Source organism: Monocercomonoides exilis, assembly GCF_001643675.1.
Source record: "Monocercomonoides exilis strain PA203 chromosome Unknown scaffold25-1336746, whole genome shotgun sequence".
NCBI lineage: Eukaryota > Preaxostyla > Oxymonadida > Polymastigidae > Monocercomonoides > Monocercomonoides exilis.
In genome coordinates, this window is record NW_027150570.1 from 1,263,960 (window position 1) to 1,284,785 (window position 20,826).

The 20,826-nt window shown below is 35.3% G+C and overlaps 3 protein-coding genes across 3 annotated transcripts; all 3 read left to right on the forward strand.

The window, feature by feature from the left end:
* Positions 1–246: 246 nt before the first annotated feature.
* Positions 247–2,036, forward strand: MONOS_1414 (uncharacterized protein; the record flags this gene model as incomplete). Its single annotated transcript, XM_067866918.1, has 3 exons — positions 247–344; positions 394–1,879; positions 2,019–2,036. 3 exons carry the CDS (start codon positions 247–249, stop codon positions 2,034–2,036), a joined length of 1,602 nt encoding a protein of 533 aa, XP_067726736.1.
* Positions 2,037–7,650: 5,614 nt separating this feature from the next.
* Positions 7,651–14,769, forward strand: MONOS_11563 (uncharacterized protein; the record flags this gene model as incomplete). The annotated part of the gene is made up of 1 exon (XM_067864103.1): positions 7,651–14,769. The coding sequence occupies one exon, from the start codon at positions 7,651–7,653 to the stop codon at positions 14,767–14,769; it is 7,119 nt and encodes a 2,372-aa protein (XP_067726737.1).
* Positions 14,770–16,534: 1,765 nt separating this feature from the next.
* On the forward strand, positions 16,535–17,131 carry MONOS_11564 (uncharacterized protein; the record flags this gene model as incomplete). Its single annotated transcript, XM_067864104.1, has 1 exon — positions 16,535–17,131. One exon carries the CDS (start codon positions 16,535–16,537, stop codon positions 17,129–17,131), a length of 597 nt encoding a protein of 198 aa, XP_067726738.1.
* Between the last annotated feature and the right edge of the window lie 3,695 nt (positions 17,132–20,826).

A 20,826-nucleotide genomic window follows, 5' to 3' on the forward strand; every position in this document is an offset into this window, starting at 1 on the left:
GCTTTCAATGATTGCATTCATGGTTTCACAGGCAATGCAAGTCACAAAATATTTTCTAATATTTATTCACTACTGAAATCAATATTTCAAAAAAAGAAAGATTGAAAGAAAAGATAGAAAAGTGAATAAAACCAACTGTTTCTTCAAACATTTATTTCAACATTCATCATTTACATAATATCTTAAATGTATCTAAAGTCATGGATGAATGAACAAGTTTCATGATTTATTCCCATTAATTTCATTATGTCAAACAGAAACAACATGACAGCTCTTCCCTCATCTTTGTTTGGAACAATATTCTTTGGGTTGCCGGAACAAAGCAACGAAATAAGTAATTTGAGGTTTGTTGAAAGTCATTCCATTGGAAATTTTTTGAAGAATTATTTGCAGACAAACTCTTCCCCAAAATAAAACTGTAAGTCATGAAGACTGCTCAACAAGTGATATCGAAGCAACAGTGATGCAAAACACTTCAATAGACAAAGATCAATCAGATTCAAACTCACTTTCTGACTACACTCCTTCAAAACGTAAAATCGGTTCGGTTTGCTTCAACAGAAGAGAATCAGAAGAGCGAGATCAATATTCCTCTTCTGACAATTCTGACAATTCTCCAACTGAATTATCGAAGGCGGCAAAATCTGAGAAGAGGGGCAAGCCTGAACAGTTGAACGCTTCAAGCAATGAAACAAAACCTAAGAAGAAAAAAGGAAAAATTGCTTCAAAAAGAAATAAATTACCAGATTTCAACTCATTGAAAGAGAGAAGAGATTTACAACTTGAAGAAATAAATCAAATGGAAATTCACACCGAAAAAAATGAGGATGATAATGAAACCTACGGAGTTCTTTTTGATTCTCTATTGAATAACCCAGATGATGAACATCTTCGGCTAACAATTGACTTTCTTATTGAATTAGGCAACTTAGTTCAATCAGAAATAAGCGCAATTCCAAAACAGGGTCCAAAGAAAAGATTGACAACACATGACGAAATTGTTGTTTATTTGGAATGGCTTTCAAGCAAAACAACGTTAAAAAGAATTGCCTTTTCTCTTGGAATTTCAGAATCAATGGCTTGCAATTCGATCAAGAATATAAGACCTTTTTTATTAAATGCACTGGAAAAGATGTTCATCAATCCTCCAAGACCTCAATTGCCTTTGAATGAAGATTATCCACAAGTTGCTCTTTTGGTTGATGCGACAACCATCAAAGTTTCTACTCCTCCAATTCCATTTGAAGATTCAAAGCTGCTATACGATGGACACCATCAAGTTTACAGCATGAAATTTGAAGTTGCTGTTTCCGCATGGTATCCACATAAAGCTTTATTTGTGTCAAATGCTGTAATGGGAGGTGTTCATGATGTGGCTTTGTTTCGTGAAGGAAAAGAAAGATATGTCCAATATTTGAAGATGACGGACAAAGAAAAAGAAAAATATTACTGTACTCTTCACACAGACAGATGGGCAATTGTTGCAGACAAAGGCTATCAGGGTCATTTCACGGATATCGATGTCATAACACCAATTAAAAAACACTCAACGAACAGCAAATTATCTTCATGTCAAAGAAAATTATGTTTGACACCTTCAACATTCATTTCATGTTCATCTCCCAATTCTTTTCCATGCAACTCATCGTTAAGCTCATCTTCTCCATCCACATCTTCTTCTTCCTCTCCTTCTTTGGCTTCGTCATTTTCATTAGAAACTTCTTCTTCCTCTTGCTCTCCTTCTCCTTCTTCAACTATCTCTGATGATATTTCATCTTCAACTTCATTTGAATCTGCGGAGATTATTTATTCATCAGATTCTTCGTTCAACTCTTTGAATTCTGAAATTTCCACATCGTCTGCTGCTGTCTCATGTTCAGTGTCAGAAATGCCTCAATCTTTTTCTTCATCTTCCAAATCAAATTCATCGTCTGCATTCTTGCCTCTCTCGAAATCAAGTTTCACAAATCAAAATCAATCTCCTTCTTCTTCTTCACTTTTTTCTCCTTCATCTTCAGTTCATCTCGCTTCGTTAACAAGTTCAATTCCTCAATCCCCTTCATCAATTCTCAATTCTTCTTTTTCTTTGGCTTTTTCACCTGTTCCGAACACATGTTCACAGAATTCCACGGACACGTCTTTTATAACTTCAAGCTCAAACAACGATACAATTCATCCCTGCGCATCACACCCTCCTCTTCCTTCTTCAAATGCAAGTAATTCAATGACTTCTTCCACTTGCAACAAAAGTCAATCTCAAGGCAGAATGGAAAAGTCAATCGAAAATTTCAATAAAAGTCTAGCAAAGTTCAGAATCCCAGTGGAATGGTTTTTTGGCCGACTTAAAAAGTTATGGCTCAGATTGTCGGATAAGTATACAGGTGGAAAACAGAATATTGATGCAGATGCAAAAATAGCATGTTGGCTAACCAACATCGTTATTGACAGTAATTCTTTGGAACCAGCTGATGGAGTGTTCTATCGAAAAGTGACAGAATACTCCATCAGAAAAGAGATGGAAAAAAAATTGATAAAGGAGATCAACTCAAAAGCCAGTTCAGAAAGAAAATTGATAAGAAAAATGTCAAATTCTTTAATCACTGACAGTTTTCCAATGCCTAGAAATACTATTTAATTATCTCAATTGTTTCTTTTTCTGAAAATTTTCATTGAATGCTTTTTTAACATGTCATCTGAATTCATGAGAAGTAATGTCAGGTTTTCTTTGTTATCATTAAATACACTCAAATTAAACATTTTCATCACATGTTTGTGACTTGTTACTTCCTGTTTTTCCAAACTCTTCCAAGAAAATTTTTCGAACTTTTTTTTGGCAACGAAACAAAATTTTTCCATCCACAAATTGTTGAATATAATCAATAATAAATGTTTCTTTTAATTGAATTAATAAAACACTTATTATTTTTACATCCTTTCAGTTATATTAAAAAGGGGAAAAAATTGAGAAAAATTTGAGATTTTCCCACAATTTTTTTAACTTGAAATTTGTTGGTGGAACTTAAAATAACTGCCTTATTTTCAATTCTTCCGAAAAATTTCAAAATTACTCGATTATTTCAAAATAACATATACGAATTTCAAATTTTTTCAAAAATTTCATAATTACACAAAAATTGTGCAATTCATCTAATAATAATAATAATAATAATAATAATAATAATAATAATAATAATAATAATAATAATAATAATAATAATAATAATAATAATAATAATAATAATAATAATAATAATAATAATAATAATAATAATAATAATAATAATAATAATAATAATAATAATAATAATAATAATAATAATAATAATAATAATAATAATAATAATAATAATAATAATAATAATAATAATAATAATAATAATAATAATAATAATAATAATAATAATAAAAATCATTGAATAACTTCGAATTTTTTTATAAGATTCTTTTTCTCGTTGTTTTTGGACAAAATTCAAATGATTCCCAGTGCAAATTTTTCTATTAAAACACCTAAATTCCCACATTTTGTCCCATGTGAAAAAACCAAATAATGAATTAATTAAAATATATATATATATATATATGGGTGATAATTTTTGAAATCATATATTTTTTCGGGGTGTTGATTTATCAATGGTTTCTTGTTATTAACAAAAATACTTTCATTCAAAAGAGAAAAAGCATGATAATTGTTTTAGAAAACAAATGGTTTTTCCGAATCAAAGACAAAATAGTGTTCAATGAGCCTTTTCACTTTTCAATTTTTTTTATTGATATTCAAGTAATATTTTTGCACCAAAATTTTTGTATGAAAAAATATGATTTCAAAAATAATCGCACATATATAACAAATGAAAACACAAAAAAGAAAAAAAAAAAGAAAATTATAAATTGAAAGAAAAAGAAATGAATCCAGTGGCAAATGAGTGTTTGAGAAACACTAATGTTGAAGAAGCATGTTTGAACGTTTGGAAATATCAATTCGATTATTGAATCCATAACAAGAAATATGTGTGAAATTATTCTTTCTTATTTGAATTAAATCATAGTTTATTCCAAACTATTCATGGTTTTGTTCGTATTTAGAAAAATAAAAAAAATGAGAAATATGTTCGAAAATTCTTTATGGAACAAAATTCATAAATCAAAAAATATCATCCCATATTTCAATTATTATTTTCTTTGCTTTTCAGTCGCTTATCATTAATGTCAATGTAAATGAGTTCAGTATGTGAGCTTATATTTTATTGATTGAGCAATGTTTTCATTCATTGTTGTTTTATTCCTTTCAACTGGTCGGTTGTTCGATATTTACTCCGAATTGCGAATGGTTTCTAAATGAATTGGCTTGGAATAATATGCAGGAGTTTCCATCTCCAAAATTCAATGGTCTGTAAACTATTTTTATTTGAATTCTTGATGATTGCGTTCTTTTCTTTATTTATTTTGAAGAATTATTTTGTGAGCTGGAGAATTGCTCTGAAATTGAACAAAGGCAGAAAATTGAAGAAATGAACAAAGAAGAATTCAGGGATGTTTTCACAGCGAAAATGTTAGATAACATTCACAAAATGATTGAAGAAAAGAAAATATCTTTGGAAAACACCATTTCGTTATTGAAGCATATTGTATTTTGCAAAGTGATGAATTATTCCATGTGCTTTGGATTTTACAATTCTTCATTGAACAAAAGATTTATGAAGACGATTATTGAGGAAGATAAGAAAAATGAAGAAAAGAACGAAAAGCTTCTTGCATATCTTTGCGAATGCTATCTTTTGTTAAGTAACATATTAAATTCAGAATTGATGCCTATTTGCGTTCCTTTTCTTCTTAAAGTTGCATTGAACAAAGAGGAAAATGAAGAAGCACAAAAAGAAGTGGAAATAGCTTTGTTGGCTTTGAGCAACATTAAGTACAGGGCATGGGCATTTCTTTTTTGTTTAGTATACTTTATATTTTTATTTTTCACCACTTTTTATTTTAGAAAGTGAAAAAAGAATCACATTTAAATAAGATCACAGAAATCATCCAATATCATCAGGAGCATCCCAACCTCACACATCTTGCTTATCAACCAGGTTGGGGGTTTTTGGTATCTAAATTGGATGATACAAGAAGTTTGGAAGGCTTAATTACGAATGAGCTGCATTTTATGAGAGAAGCTCTGAAAGAAATGGAAGAGCTGATAGAATGTGTGAATTGGAAGAGAAAAGAAAAAGAAAAAGAAATGAAAGAAGCAAAAGAAGAGATTGCTTTATTGAGGTGGCTTGAAACATTGAATTTTTATTCTCTAAAAGTCCAAATGAAAAATGAGGAATATACCAGACTAACAATACTTATTATATGTATGTGCAGAGCAGCGAAGAGAAACCACAGAAAAGTGCATAAAAAGGGCTATTTGTTTTTGATTATGTCATTTTGGATAAAGCAGAATCTTCTGATCACTTACTGTGTGAAGAAGCTGTTGACTTCCTTCTGGAGGAAATGCATGGACCAACAATTGAATATGAAGTTACAAAAAAAGCACTCATGTTTTTTATAAGCTTTCGAGAATATTGAGCGAAAAAAACAAAAAGAAAAACGGCTTGATTACATTATTTTCGTTTGCTGAGCTGGCTGAATGGAAAGGTGAAAGTAGAAAGTGAAAAACCAAAGCAGAAAATGATTCTGTATCGAAGGTTGCGTGAGAAGATGGAGGAAGAAGGACATGAAGACAGCATTGTCTGGTTCTATGAAGGAATTTTGGAAATGGCTTTTTATTGGGGATTATCAAAAGATCTCAACGATTATTTTATTATTCATTAAGCATCAAATATATATTATTGGTTGAAATAAATTTCACCGTCTACTTCACTGTTTTCTTCTTCTTTTTCTTCCTCCTCCTCTTTCCCTCCTCCTTTTCTTCTTCTTCTTCTTCTTCTTCTTCAGTCCTTCGACATCACAATCATTGAAACTTGAAAATAACAAAGTTTCAATTTCAATCCAAATAACGAATAAATCATTCTCAAAGGCTTTTCTGATTCAATTCCTTCTTCGGAGATGCTTTACCCTCTTTCACTCATAATATTCCTATTTCATTTGTTCTGACTGTCTTTCAACAGACCACTCCATCAGCAACCTCTCCTTTTGGATCATCCTGTTTAATGCACCACACACAGCAGTTCGTGTTGTGAGATGAGAGTTTTGTTCCATCATCGGTTTTGCCAAATGGCACACCTCCTCAGAAGCCGTATGTCATAGGCGGTGAAAGAAACATCTTTGTGAGACAGAATGGCATTTGTGTTTGTGCCAAAGGGGTTCACAAAGAACAAAATGAGAGAAGTGGAGAAGGCAATAATTTCAAAAATAAAATCTTTTTTAGTGAAGAAAAATTTGGCTTGAGGAGGCAGGGAATATAGAAAAGCAGTTTTGGAGAAGATGATGATGCATGATGTGACGAGACAGAAGGAATGACACTGAGGATGAAGATAAGAAAAGACAATACGAAAAGACGGTAAAGTTTGCAAGCATGTGTCTTGCAACTTGACATTTATATGAAAGATGATGATTACAGGCAAACGAGACTCGACAATTGATAAAGCAATTTACACATTCAGATAGCTCCGCCTTGAAGAAGAAATGAAACAACCTCAAGGAAATGTTCATGAAAAAGGAATTTTGAAGAAAGTGATCGAAGAACAAAGGAGAACATTTTATTTGCAAAGAGATATGCCCATATAAGATTATTGAAAGTTTGCTTATTTTTGGTGATAATTTTCACATTCGACATTTTCATTTGCTTTTTTCTTCAATTGAAAAGAAGGAATCTATTAGAATCATTATTCAAATAATTTTAATGATTCAGCAATATTCATAAACCAAACATTCTTCATTCTATATCATTACCTTTTTCAGTATTTTTTAAAAGAAAAACAAAAATGGATCGTGCATATAATAGATATTTATTAATCAAAAGACAAAATATTCCTTGCGATGTGGGTGCATTTGTCTTTTTTGGCATGCTTGTTTCTTGTCGACATTTTTGATGCATGGGGTACCACACATATTCCTTCGCTTAAAAATCCAGTTGCAAGCACAGATTTACATTTTGATAATTTCCCTGTTTATTTGAATCAAGATGGTCCAAAAGATGTAAATTTTTTGACAAAGAACACTTATGTAAATGCGATCGAGCTAAATGTTTCACCAGCGTTAAAAGGATGGCAGAATGGTGCGTCTTCTACAATTAATACCTTTATTGTATTTTGCAATTCTACAGTTGGATTGAAAAGTATAACTCTTGAACATTCTTCCTCGCCATTTGCGATAATAAAAGAAAAGTCGTGCGTCATGCTAGATTCGTGCTTTTTTCAACAAAAGCTGGAATCTCCGTTAGATTTGCAAAGTGGGACAATCTGCTTCACAAACATGACTTTGATCCAACAAAAGAATATATGTTCTCAAGGACTTATATTATCATCTAGCGAGACGTCTTCAGTGATTTTGAAGGATTCCATTTTTTCAGATCTGGTCATTTCATCGTCGGATTATTTCCTATTATCAGGAAAGAGTAAAAGTGAACAGATCTATAACTGCGCCTTCAGTAACATGTCTGTGAAACTATCCAAGAACAGTGATTTTCAAATGGAGCATTCATGTCTGTTGAGTTTAATGGAAAATACCCTCATTTATTCATGTGTGAATGTATTTGAAGGAGGGATCTCAAGTGGTTCGCATTCTTCACAGGAATTTGTCTGCAAAAATGCAACAATAAGCAACGGGAAAAGAGAAATGAATGCTCTTGAGAAAAAAGGACAAATGAACTTAACAAATAGCCAGTCCTTTTCATTGTGTGAATGGATTGATTGCACATCCCCACAAGGAGGTGCACTATATGTTCATGATAATGAAAAAGCAATTTTAACAGTTGAAAATTCTTCATTCACAAGATGCAATGCTTCTTCCACAAGAGGTGGAGGAATATATGCGTTGATAATTGCAGAATGTATTGTGCGTCATTCTTCATTTATTCAATGTTCAGCAGAAGCAATAACAAATGGTGGAGGAGGAGGAATTATTATTGAGAATGCGAATACGCAAACAATTGTTGATGATTGCTCCTTTCGAAATTGCTCATCGGGAAACGATGGAGGAGCAATCGATCTTCTTCCAACGAAAACTGAAAGACAAAAGCACTGTATTATCAATTCATATTTTGATAACTGCAGATGCAATTCTTCAGCCGACGGAGCAGGTGGCGCTGTCGAACATTGGCACTGTGTTGATAAAGTTATCATTTCAAATTGTCTCTTTTGTCATTGCCATTCGATGTGCGGAGGAGGCGCTGTTGGAATAGTAATCAATCCAATTAATAATGGAATATTGCTATATTACTGCTTTTTCCATAATAACACGTGCAAAAAAGGAGGACATGATATTGCTCTCCATAATTCTACAGCAAACAATATTGATTCCACCTGCTATTCAAGCAGGCAAACAGAAAACAGAGTTAGCACAGAATTGATATCAATTATTGATCATAGCGAATGGCTTAATAACAAAGACGGAAGAATCAGATTTGTCTCTTCAACTGATTCACAACCAAAAGGCATGGACGCATATGCATGTGGAATTAATGAGTCCCATCCGTGTGGCACCATCAGCCATTGCCTCACTCAGCTTATTCCTGATATTGTCGCAGATATTGAGATACTCACAGGAACAATTACAGAATCCAAGAGTGTGGACTGCAATATTAATTCTTTCACAATATATGGCCAAAGCGATATGAGCACAACAGTTCAAATAGAATTTGAAGCATCCAGTTTGTCTCTTTTTTCTGTATCAGCGGGCACATTGACTGTCAGAGATTTTATCCTTGTGCATGACTCGATTCATCGGAATAACCGTGAGTCAAGGCTGTTTGAGATTACAGGAGCAGGAGAGATGCATATAAGTGGACTGAACATATCTGCTGGAAGTGGACAATCAACAGAAACAGCATTCACAACAGAGCTGATCAATGTTCAGAATGGTATGCTGCAGATGGACAATGTGAACTGGGCAAAGACGATCTCCACAACTTCATTGTTTTCGCTTTCTTCGACAAATGAAATATCATTGACGCTTTCGGAGTGTGCCTTTGATGGGATTGAGAGAACAAATAGTGAAGCAGCTGTATTGACATTTTCCAATGATAAGGCAAACATGAATCTGGATTCTTGTTCATTTTCTGGTTGTGGGAGCACAGGCTCAGAGAATGGAGGATCAATGATGTTATGTGCAGGAGTAGAAAATGAGGTGAAGGTGACTGGCGGATCTTTCGATGGATGCTTTTGTTCGGCATCCAACGGTCTTGGGGGTGGAATCCTCCTTCAGTTATCGACTGGAAATCCAAATATCCTGATCTCATCTTCATTTGGAACGAACACAGCCAAATGGGGGAATGATATCTTTGTCCTTTCGCCAGACCTGGAAGAAACTGCAAAGTCACAAAAGATTCAATGCGTAGCAGCCTCTTTGGATTCTTTTGATAAGGTGCAAGGACATGACAATGGAAACACAAGTGTGGCTATCCCTCTGTGCATCTATCTCCTTCCCACTCCAGAAGAAATATATGTGAGAAGCACCGAGGCATCTGACCATTCCCATTGTGGAATTGTCCGGTTCCCTTGTTTGACAATGAAGCACTCTCTCACACGTCAAACAGGGCCAAAGAAAGTTGTTGTGAGTGGAATGATTCAGGTGAGCGATGAACTAATATTTGCCAATCAGAATCATGAAATTCGAGGAAATGATGATGAAAGTGGTTGGACAGTCTCCGATACCAGCTCATCATTAAGCTCAGCAATGTTAACAACAAGTACTGAAACAATCTTGTCAAAGCTCATCTTCTCTCTTCCTTCTTCTCTTTCATCACACTCCACTTTCATTTCTTCATCTTCACAACTGACTATGTCTCATTGTTCGCTTTTCCTTCAAGACCATTCATCTGAATTGGCATTGCTATTCTCATCTGTTGAGTCTGGGACATTGGCTATTGACTCGTTTTCAGCTTCATCAATCACCTTGAGCGGAAATCCATTGATCTCATTTTCGGGAAGCAGCACAAAAGTCGAGTTAATGAGCACTCTGTGGTTGAACATGACGAACTGCACTTTCACAGAAATAGAAAGAACAGCTGGAAGTGGAGGCTGTATTTACATGGACAACAGCAATGATGAAAATTCAAATGCAGAAATAAATATTGAAGAATGTGATTTTGATGGATGCTCTGTTTTGGCTGATGAAAGCAGAGGAGGGGCAATCAATGCTCAGTTGAAAGGGAATACCCAATTGAACATTATTTCATGCACATTCACAGAATGCACAGCGCCAACTGGAGAAGAAGAGAAGACTGGCTTTGGGGGAGGAATGGCACTGAAGTTGATTGATGATGGTTCTTCATTTGTGATAACATCACCTGTTTTTGAAAAAAACAAGTCAAATGTTGCAAAATATGGAAATGATCTCTTTGTTGAATCATCCGACTTGACAAAGAGCATCACAAACACATCTCTTCCATTTGTTTCTGAGAATCTGGCTGATATTACATTGGATTCTATGAGAGGCTTTGATGGGAATGATACAACGAATGCTATTTCATTGGTGTATTTCTGGAGAACATTTGGCTCAGAGATATTTGTTGGAGGTGAAGGTTGTGATGTGTGCGTTTGTGGGCTTTCTGATTATCCTTGCCAATCAATTGATTATTCTTTGGATCGATTGCCCGAAGGAAATGAAAGGATTATCAGCATCATTGGAAAAGGAGTTCTTCAGAAATGTGTTGAACTCTGTGGAATCTCAATAAAATCGGATGATACAAATGAATGCTCTGTGGAATGTTATTCATCACTTGAAGGAACAGGTGAAGCTGTAATGAAGATTTCTGGAATTACAAATTTAGAATTAATTAACTTTGTTGTTCCATCTTCATTCGCAAGCGAAATCAACTATTTGATAAATGTTGGATCAAATGAAGGATTGTTGACTGTGAAGGACTGTTCATTCACTAAAATGGAAGAAAGCGAAGAAGAAATAATCAGCTTTGGGTTGATCAAGGCAGATGGAGGAACTGTTCAATTGGAGTTTGTGACAATGCAATCATTCAGTTTTGCAAAAGATGTAATTTCAGTATTGTCAACAACGATTTTGAACATTAAAAATCTGACAATGAAGAATATTGAGCTGGATGGATCAAGCGGATTGAGCATTTCAAAGAGTTCAAGAAGAGAAAAAAATGAAGAAGAACAAAATGTTGTCATCGAGTGGAGTTCATTCGAAGAAGTCACCCAGAACACAACCGATGATATTCCCATCATTCGAAATAACAATGATGATGAGCCATTGAAAATGGTGATTCGAAACACAACGATGAAGAGATGTGGTGGAACTAGGTGTGGAAAGGGAGGAGGGATGTTTTATGTGTTGAACGAAGGTGGAAGGTTTGACTGCTTGTTTTGCACGATTTCTGAGTGCTTCTCCTCAACCACAGGAAGAGGTGGGTGGCTGTTTCTGAAATGCACCTCGACAGCTGAACAGCCTCTGAACTTTGTGTTGTCGAATATCACGTTCAAAGACAACTCTGCATTCAGAGGGAGGGATGTGTATGTGAAATGTCATTCAATCGAGGCTCAAATAGTTGAAGAGCAATTCTTGCTGGACTTCCGAGCACCGTTTGTGAAGGAGCTGGCAATATGGGGCTGCACAACAAACTCGTTTGTGGGGGAAGAAGATCTTCTGCTGAGAGTTGTTAAACGCCAGAGTGAGACGATATTTGTGTCTTCTGCTGATGAAAATTCGGAAGACAGCAAGCAATGTGGAGAATTCATCATGCCTTGTGAGTCGTTGAATGTTGGAGTTCAACACATTATTCCATCACGTTATTCGCAGCTGTTGATATCAGAGGAAACAATCATCAATGGAGAAAGCAGTGTTTTGAATGTGATCATCCGCTCGCTGGAATCTCCTTCAACCGCTTTCGTGCATCTGAACTCAACGATTGATGAAAATAAAGGAAATATTATAACTTCCTCAGAGAATGTTCGGATTGAGAGATTGAAATTCAACTTTAGCCAGCCATTTTCTTATTCAGGCAGTTCAATCATTCGTGAAGCAAATGGCCAACTTTCTCTTTTGTTTGTTGATTTTTCGTCAGTTGGACAATCGGATGATACTCGACCTGTTTTTCTGAACTCAACATTGTTGAACATCGGAAATGGAATTCTTCACATTGACAACTGTTCAATATCAATGCTTTCATTCAAGAAGTCTTCTTTTTTGTTAAGCGGGGATGAGATCAATATTACAAACATCAAACTGGAACAGATTGAATCAACAAGAAATGTTGTTGAGATTGGGCAATGTGGAAGTGTTGTATTCAATGGAATTGACGCAGATGGGGTGAAGCTATCTGAAAGTGGTATCCTTGAGATTAACGATTTGTCTTCAGGAATAGTTTCAATTGGAATCTCCTCATTCAACAACTGTTCGAGAAATTCAGAAGGAGCTTCTGTTCTCTCTGGTTCATCAACTTCTCAAATAACACTTTCTAATTGTTCGTGTTCAAATTGTAATTCTCGATCAACCAAAGGAAGCATTGTGGAGATAAGCAATGCGAAAGATGTTTTGATGGATTCGTGTCGATTTGTTGGAATTCTTTCAAAAGAAAGTAAAAGTGAGAGAAATTATACATTTGAAGAAATATGTGAATGGAGTGGATCTGTTGTCCACATGGCAAATTCAAACATTCAGGCAAAAGAAATAAAGATAGAGAATTCATCGAAAGGAGGAATATCGATCAAAGGAGGAAAAGCTGCTATTGAGATGGGAATGATGGTAAATAATAATCCTTCAATTGCAAATTATCCTTCTCTTTGTCGAAATATCATCTGTTCAAATTCTGCTTCACTGTCTATTTCCAGCTTGAAAGGAGGAGATGGGGTTTTTCCAAATACCTCACTTTGGATTTTGAATAATGGGTGCAGTTTTGAAGGGATTGTTTCTGAAAGGGCATCTTCATTCTTCATTCCTGTGTTGGAGAGTGTGGAAGCAAAAAAAGAGACAGACAGAATGAAACTGACATTCAAAGGAATGCTTCTTGTTCCATGCAATCTGTCATTCTCAGTTGTGAAAAGGAAAGGAGAAGAGAAAGAGATTGAAAACCATGATTTTGATGGAAATGGATTTTTGTCAGAAAGAGAAGTTGAAGGGAGTGTGGTAAAAGATCTTATCAGCAGTTGCGAAGATGAAATAGAAGTGAGCGTATCGATTTTGTTTGGAAATGCAGAGAATCCTTCTTCCACACAGTCATTTATTCTGAAGAATGCAAGTGAAAGTCAGGCAAATGGAGATGAAAAACTTGCTGAAAGTGGAAAAGGATCAAATCCGTACTGGGATCTAATAATCGCAGTAATATTCGTTGTTTTGTTTTTGATTGTTCTTATTGTTGCAATTGCCTTTATTGTTCGTTGGAAAAAACAAAAGAGACGAGCAGAAGAGCTGGAGGTGATTGTGGAAGATACAGTGAAAAAGGATCCGAAGGCATTTGAGATGGTGACGATGGAAATGTCACCTGAAGAGCAGTGGAGGAGGGCAGAGAGGGAAGCTGAGAAGAAAAATGAAGAGAGGATAAAGAAGAGGGTGTATGATACGAATATGCAACATTCTGAATCATCCGAGCATCTTTTGAGCGAGAGTGGCTCAACAGAATACATCTTGGGGAGAGATTCAGACAAGATTCCTCAATGGATTCTGGAGAAGGTTGAGGAAGAAGATGACATTTCGAGAAAGAGAACACCATCTCCATCGATTTCATCCACTTCAACAACTGATTCTGATTCAACATTTGTTCGAAGGGAAGATTTATGTCCAACCACATCATCAATGTCGAATCTGGTGGATGCAATGGCCTGTTCGTCTCCACATGAGAAACTGATTGTGGATTTAAGGGATTCGCTGTTCATGTTGTTGCACGGGAGAAATGAGAAGAAAGAGATGGCAATTGGAAGTCTTCAACAAAGAGAGCAGACAGCTGCTCAGATCCTGTTCTGGGTGGCTAATCTTGCACTCCACTCCTTTGATGAAATGGAAAACCCTCTTCAATCATTGAATAATCTGAGTCCTCACATTGTGCTGTTCTCAGAACACATGGTGATCTGCATTGTGATGCATTCAGACTTATTGTCTGATGATGATTCCGATTCATCGTCCATCTCTTCATCGACTGTTGTGACATCTGCAAGTGTGGATGATGATGAAATTGACTCTCTTCCTTCATCAGCGTTTGAGGATGAGGATAGCTTCAAAAAAGAGTGTCTGAGGTGGAAGGCGCCTGAGCTGCTGATCAACAAGAAGATGGGAGCAGCAAAGGAGTCGGTCTCGTTCTCGATTGGGATGATGCTGTGGGAGTGCCTGACACTGCAGATCCCGTTTGGGGAGTATGAGGCAGAGGTGGCAGGGCAGAAGATTGCGAACGGAGAGCGGCCAGCACTCGAGGCAGTGCAGTGCTCTTCCTTCTTTGGCCTTGTGAAGAGCTGTGTGTCCCAGTCGCCTGGTGCACGCCCCTCCCTTGTCCAGCTCAAAAGAGAGTTCATTGGGCGCTTCCCGCCTGGCGCAGCTGTCCTCACCCTCACAGACGCAGCCGACCTCGAAGACTCGACCGGCGGGCACAGACAAGGCACAACATCCTTTGCCTTCTCAGCCAGCAGCACTGCCAACGAAGCCCAGTCAATAGTCATCACCAAAAACTGAGAATGAAAAAGAAATGGGGAAAAATATGAATTTGAAGGAGAAGAATTTCAATTGCACTAGCGATGATCACCAGTGTTGTTTGCTTTGTGTTTGATTTTTTGTTAAGTTTGTTTGCACAAAGCACATGTTTTGCTTTTCTTGTGTTCGCTTTCGCAGAACATGCGATTCTCAACGAAAGAGTCGCACTGCCGTGCGCTACTGCATCCCTGCTCAGGCTTACGACAACAAAGGGCTTTCTTTAACGAGCACCATTAACCAATAATCGATTGTCTGAGCCAGACCTGCCAACTCGTATAGCATCACCCTAGGCCTTCTTGGCCAAAGAATGGCACAAAAGCCAAACATGAAAGGATATTCCATTTGCACAAGATTGGGAATATCAAAAATTATCTTTATTTTTCTTTATCATAATTTTTTTTGTTTTGTTTTAAAAAAGTGATATTTCGTTTTGTTTCTTATTTCTTGTTTCTTGTTTCTTATTTCTTATTTCTTATATCTTATTTCAAATTTTTTATTATTTTTTTTGTTCAGTTTCTGCTTATTTTGCTCTTCATTATTTATCTTAGCTTATTCAGCTTTTCTTCTTCGTTTTTGGATGGAGCAAAATTTTTTACAAATTTCAGAACATTCATTCACATATTTAGTTAATTTGATCTTCATTTTGATAATTGAAAAATGTATTTCCACTTTATCCTTTTATTGTTATAATTATAGTTGCTGTTATTGCTTTCGTTTTCCTAATTCAGCTAACATTGCGTTATAATCACAACACAAATTGTTTCAATGATTTCATTCACTTTGTATTTATATTCTCAATTTTTGTTATTATTTTTTCCTTCATTCACGAGGCATTTTGCGTGTTTCTTTTTGTTTATTTCATTGTCTAGTCAAATGGCATTTTTGTGAATCCAATTTTGAGGTTGAATGTGTTTTTTCCGTGATAATTGAAAAACTCTTTTCAATTTTTTTCCTATTTTAGTTTATTTTTAGTCAGTTAAAATTATAAAATTCAGCAAAATAGATTGTTTATTTTTCTTTTTCTTTTATGTGTTTTCATTTGTTATATATATATATATATACCATGGGTGCTTAACCCGCACCCTGGTGCCAAACCCGCACCCTGCAAATTTCTTGAAAATCTAAAAGTCAATTTTTTCCTTTCAAAGAAGTTCATTGATGATGAAATTGCTCGAAACAGGTTTCAAAAAATACTATATGGCATAATCTTTTTGAAAAATCAGAGATCTTCCCGTTATTGTTTTTTATGAAATTAATAATAATGTATCCAAAAACGATTATGTACCATTTATATATTTATCACAAGCAAAACACATTTCCCAATTTTTGTTATTTTCCACAAACCAAAATAGCTTTCATAAAAATAAATTTTAAAGGGAAGTTGTTAATTCATTAACAATTCATATTTTCATTGATATGTGAAGAATTCGTTATTTTCATGGTTTGTATTTAAAAAGACTTTTCAAACCACATATTTTGTGATGATGATTATATATTATTCGAAAATTATAACAACAATAAGAATTTTAATTTTCTTTATTGAAAATGAAGTGTGAATAAAAAAAAAGAGTTATCGTTTGCATTTAAATTGCATTTATCATGTGTGTTCTATTATTTATCATTAATATTTTAAGTTATTTATTTTTTAACATTCATTTTTTGACTAATGAAAATAACAAATTAATCATTCTTTTATATCTTTTTAATAATCTTTTGAAAAGTAACACATAATTTCCAACACAGGAAAATGTATGTTTTGGATCAAATAGTTAAGCTGTTCATGCTGCTTTATGGAAGGAATGAGAAGAAGGAGATGGAGATTGGCGCTTTGCAGAAAATAGAACAAACTGCTTCCCTGATCCTGTTCAAGGGATACAATCTCGCGCTTTATTCATTTGATGAAATGGAAAACCCTCTTCAATCGCTTTCAAATTTGAGTCCTCACATTGTATTATTCTCAGAACACATGGTGATCTGCATTGTGATGCACTCCGACTTATTGTCCGATGATGATTCAGACTCATCGTCCATCTCTTCATCAACAGTTGCAACGTCTGCCAGTGACGACGATGATGATGACTCTCTGCCCTCATCAGCCTTTGAGGATGAAGATTATTACAAAAAAGAGTGTCTGAGGTGGAAGGCGCCTGAGCTGCTGATGAACAAGAAGATGAGGGCAACCAAGGAGTCGGTTTCATTCTCAATTGGGATGATGCTGTGGGAGTGCCTGACCCTTCAAATCCCATTTGGAGAATATGAGGCTGTGACAGCAGGGCAGAAGATTGTGAATCGGGAGAGGCCAATCTTGTGCAGTTGGGATAGTAACAAAATTTGTGTCTGTTGAAGCGCACACGCCGTCAGAAGCGTGAGAGTGGTTGATGCTTTGCGAGCTGCGGCATTTGTTTTTTGGGCATTTTTGGGAAAGAGTAGAGATAGTGTAGATATCGGATTCAATTGCCCTGAAGGAAACAACACAGAATGACAAGCAAAGCCTAACTTTGGAAACTACGTTCATCAATGGAAGTTCAAAGTGCGAAAAGTGGATTAAATGCTGGTGATAATTGTTCTCTGTTAAGAAAGTATTTTCGTTTTCAAATCAACCTCAATATTTTCATTTATTTTTTCGAGAGAATTTCTCTCTACGCAGTTTGGTTCTGAATTTTTTCGCATTTCTTCTTTTATCAGATATCGTGTTTAAAGAGTTCGTATGTTGTGCGGAACTTTCTATATTTTATTTTCAGCAAAGAATATCCAATTTTTTTGTGCAATACATAATTATTTATATATCTTTGTTTTTTTTATAAATAAGGCCTCTATTTTTAAATAAAGCTAATTCTTGTTATTTTTGTAAATTTCGAAAAAATATGTTTTTTAATATTGGTGAAATTGAAAATATATAATTAATGCAAAAGATGCATGATCAAGTTGATTAAGTGCAAAATCAAAATGACACAGAATCATTTTCAAAAAAATTGGATTTATTTTATTTCATTTTCATCAGCACTCTCCACCCTTTCTTTCGTTAAAGCCTCCATTCGATGCACATCCTCCGTATCCACCTCCAAAATCAAAACTTCTTCCTTCTCGTCCACCTCTTTTTCTTCTCCTGCATTCACTTCAACTTCCAAAGCCCCGCCCTTTTCTAATGCTTCTTTCTTTGCCTCTTCCAACGCTTCCTTCATTCCTGTTTCGTTCTCTGTTCACAACAGAGACCACTTCTCTGGCAACAACCTTCGGTTGCTCTGTAACAGTTGTTGGAAATAAAAAGCGGGACATGTCAGATTCTCAACAAATGTGTCCATTGGATTACACTTTACGAAAGCACGAACACTGAACAATGCACACCCAAATAACAAGGTCCGGAAAAGTTTCTTCTGCCTTGCGGTGATGGAAGCAGTGATATGAAGCTTTGACTCACTGACCGATTGTGCTCATTCACTACAAAGAACAAAGTCTTTATCTCAATAGCACATGTAATAAACGCAAACATTTTGAGTTTCTTTTTGTATCAAACTTTTTGTGATTATGTTTGAAGCAACATAATCAACACGTTCTTCCAAACTTTCTTCTCCAACCATTCTTTTTTCTTAATTCCGTAAATAACTGCTTCTTCATCATATTTTCTTTCCTTTTTCTCTTTTTGTCTCTTTCTTTCTCTTTCAGCTTCTATTTTCAATTTTTTCCCCTTCCTCTTTTATTATTCGTCTTTTGAATCCTCCTCTTCTTCTTCCGTACAAAACTTCTCCCTTTCATATTGCTCTGTTCTCTTCGCCTGTACCATCTTCCTTCAGTTCTTTATACACAACAGTGCAACATATTTGAAGAACGAGACAAGCGAGTGTTAAATAGCTCTAATCGGTTCTGCTGCATCCCATCCAGCTGCCTTCATCATCTGTGCCTATGTTGTAGCCGAAATGAAATTGAATCGCAATCAGCCTTTCCATTCCTTCATCTTCTGGATTAACTCATCTGTCTAGTTGCACGTCGCAATGCATATCCATCCCCGTACGCATCAGCATGTTCTTCCAGAACAAGAAACGTTGGTCTCTGTTTTCGTCCGGGAAAACTTAACAATTATCAGTTCTTCATGTGGATAATCAAAGCCCCATGTTGTCAAATCTGTTGCAGAAAAAACCTCAATAAAACCCATTAAAAATAACTTCGGTGTATGTTCACTCTGAGCAGGCGAAATCACCATTCGATTACTTACAGTGGAAAGACTTCAACTCAGCACACATACACAGCTCGTAAGCCTCGGCCTTCTTGTCAGTGAAGATGACGAACAATCTGTGAATTTCTCAAAAGTCATTGAACACTCTCCAATAATTCCATTGAACTCCTCACACGAGGTTGCCATAACACTGCACTTCACACCAGATGAAATAGCAAACATATATGAACCAACATGATCATCATAAACAGAATTGAGCTTCAGAAATAGATATTGCATCGCATGTGGTTGACATGCAGCAGCAGTGTGACAAAGAACAAAATGACTGAAGGTTCAAACTCGCCTAGGAAAGGTTGATGGACATGGTTGTTGAGCCATGAAAAAATAAAGAAAAAGAAGTTCAAAAGCTTATTTGAAATCGCGATGGCGAGTGAGTTGGTGAAGATAAGCTTTGCTTTGGATCTGAACACCAAAAAAACTTTTTGTACTGATCAGTCCTCACTTTCTCCGTCTTTTTTGCCACATCTAGAAGCATCCCGAAGCAATCAAAAGGCGAATTCAATTAGCATCTCCACGTCTGGCACGAATCCAAAGTTCAGTATCCTGTCAATCTCATCAATTGCAAATAAACCCAAAGCATTATGGTCTCTCCTTTTTCCCTTGATCGAAACCTTCTTCTCCTTTGAAAGTATTTCTTGTATTATAACTGCCCCATCCTGGGTCCTTCCACACGATAATGTTTTTTTGTTTCATCAGATCAAAAAGTTGGCCTGGAGTCGCACAAGCCACGTCTGTTCCGCTGGATTTTATGCTCCATTGCTCCGTGCTCGATTCCATCCCAATGTGTAGTCTCCTTTGATATTCAGCCTGTTTGTGGTTTCGATGGCACTCAGGTGAAAGCTTTGAATCCGAGCACTCGGAAGCCTGCAACTTTTCCAGAGAAATAACAGTAGATTCTGTGAAAGAAGAATGTGAGAAAGAAGAAGAAAATGAGGGATTCCCTATTTATAGTCGGAATGCAATTATTAAACATGTTGGGAACACATTCATAATGATTGATTCACAAAAGGATCCGATTTGAACAGTGAATACTTTGGTTGGCGCATGTACAACAAGTAGTTCCGCTTTTTTTTCTTTAATCACCTTCCATTTTCAAAGAGTTTTCCTGTTTTTAACAATTATAAAATTTTTTTTAACAATCAAAAGAATAGAAATACAAATAAAGAATTAGAAAAGTAAAACAAGTTGCTGAAGGCACAAACCTAGATAAACGAAAGTATTTCTTTTATATTCAGAGTGAGAAACTTGAAATATATAAAATACTCTTCATTCCGTCATTAATCTCTCTGCGGATAGGAAAAAGTTTATCAAAACCAATCATTTTTGAAATTCGTTCATGGATAATCAAATTTGCACATGAACGCCATATTATTATTAGATTATCTTGTTATTTCCCATTCGTCAAGCCACTACAGAAATAATTAAAAATTGATCTTGGATAAATAACAATACTATTAAAAGCTTTTTTTCAGAATTGTCAAAATTCCAAAAGCAAACCATGTGTAAGGATGATTCTCAAGATGGGCATCATGCATGCAGAATAAAAGAAACGGGTCAGAAATTCTTTTTGAAAAATCAGAGATCGTCTGACATTTGCTTTTTTTCAAATAATAAATAATATAACATTTTGCAACGTTGTTCCATTGAAGTGCAAATTACAATATCAACATTAATTTCACTTTTCAAAAGTTTTCGAAGAACCAAAATTGCATTCATGAAAATAAACACCTAAAAGAAATGTTTTGAATGAACTTTTCCGATTTTTATCTATCCACAATGCAACAATGGTTTATTTTGTTAATTTCTTA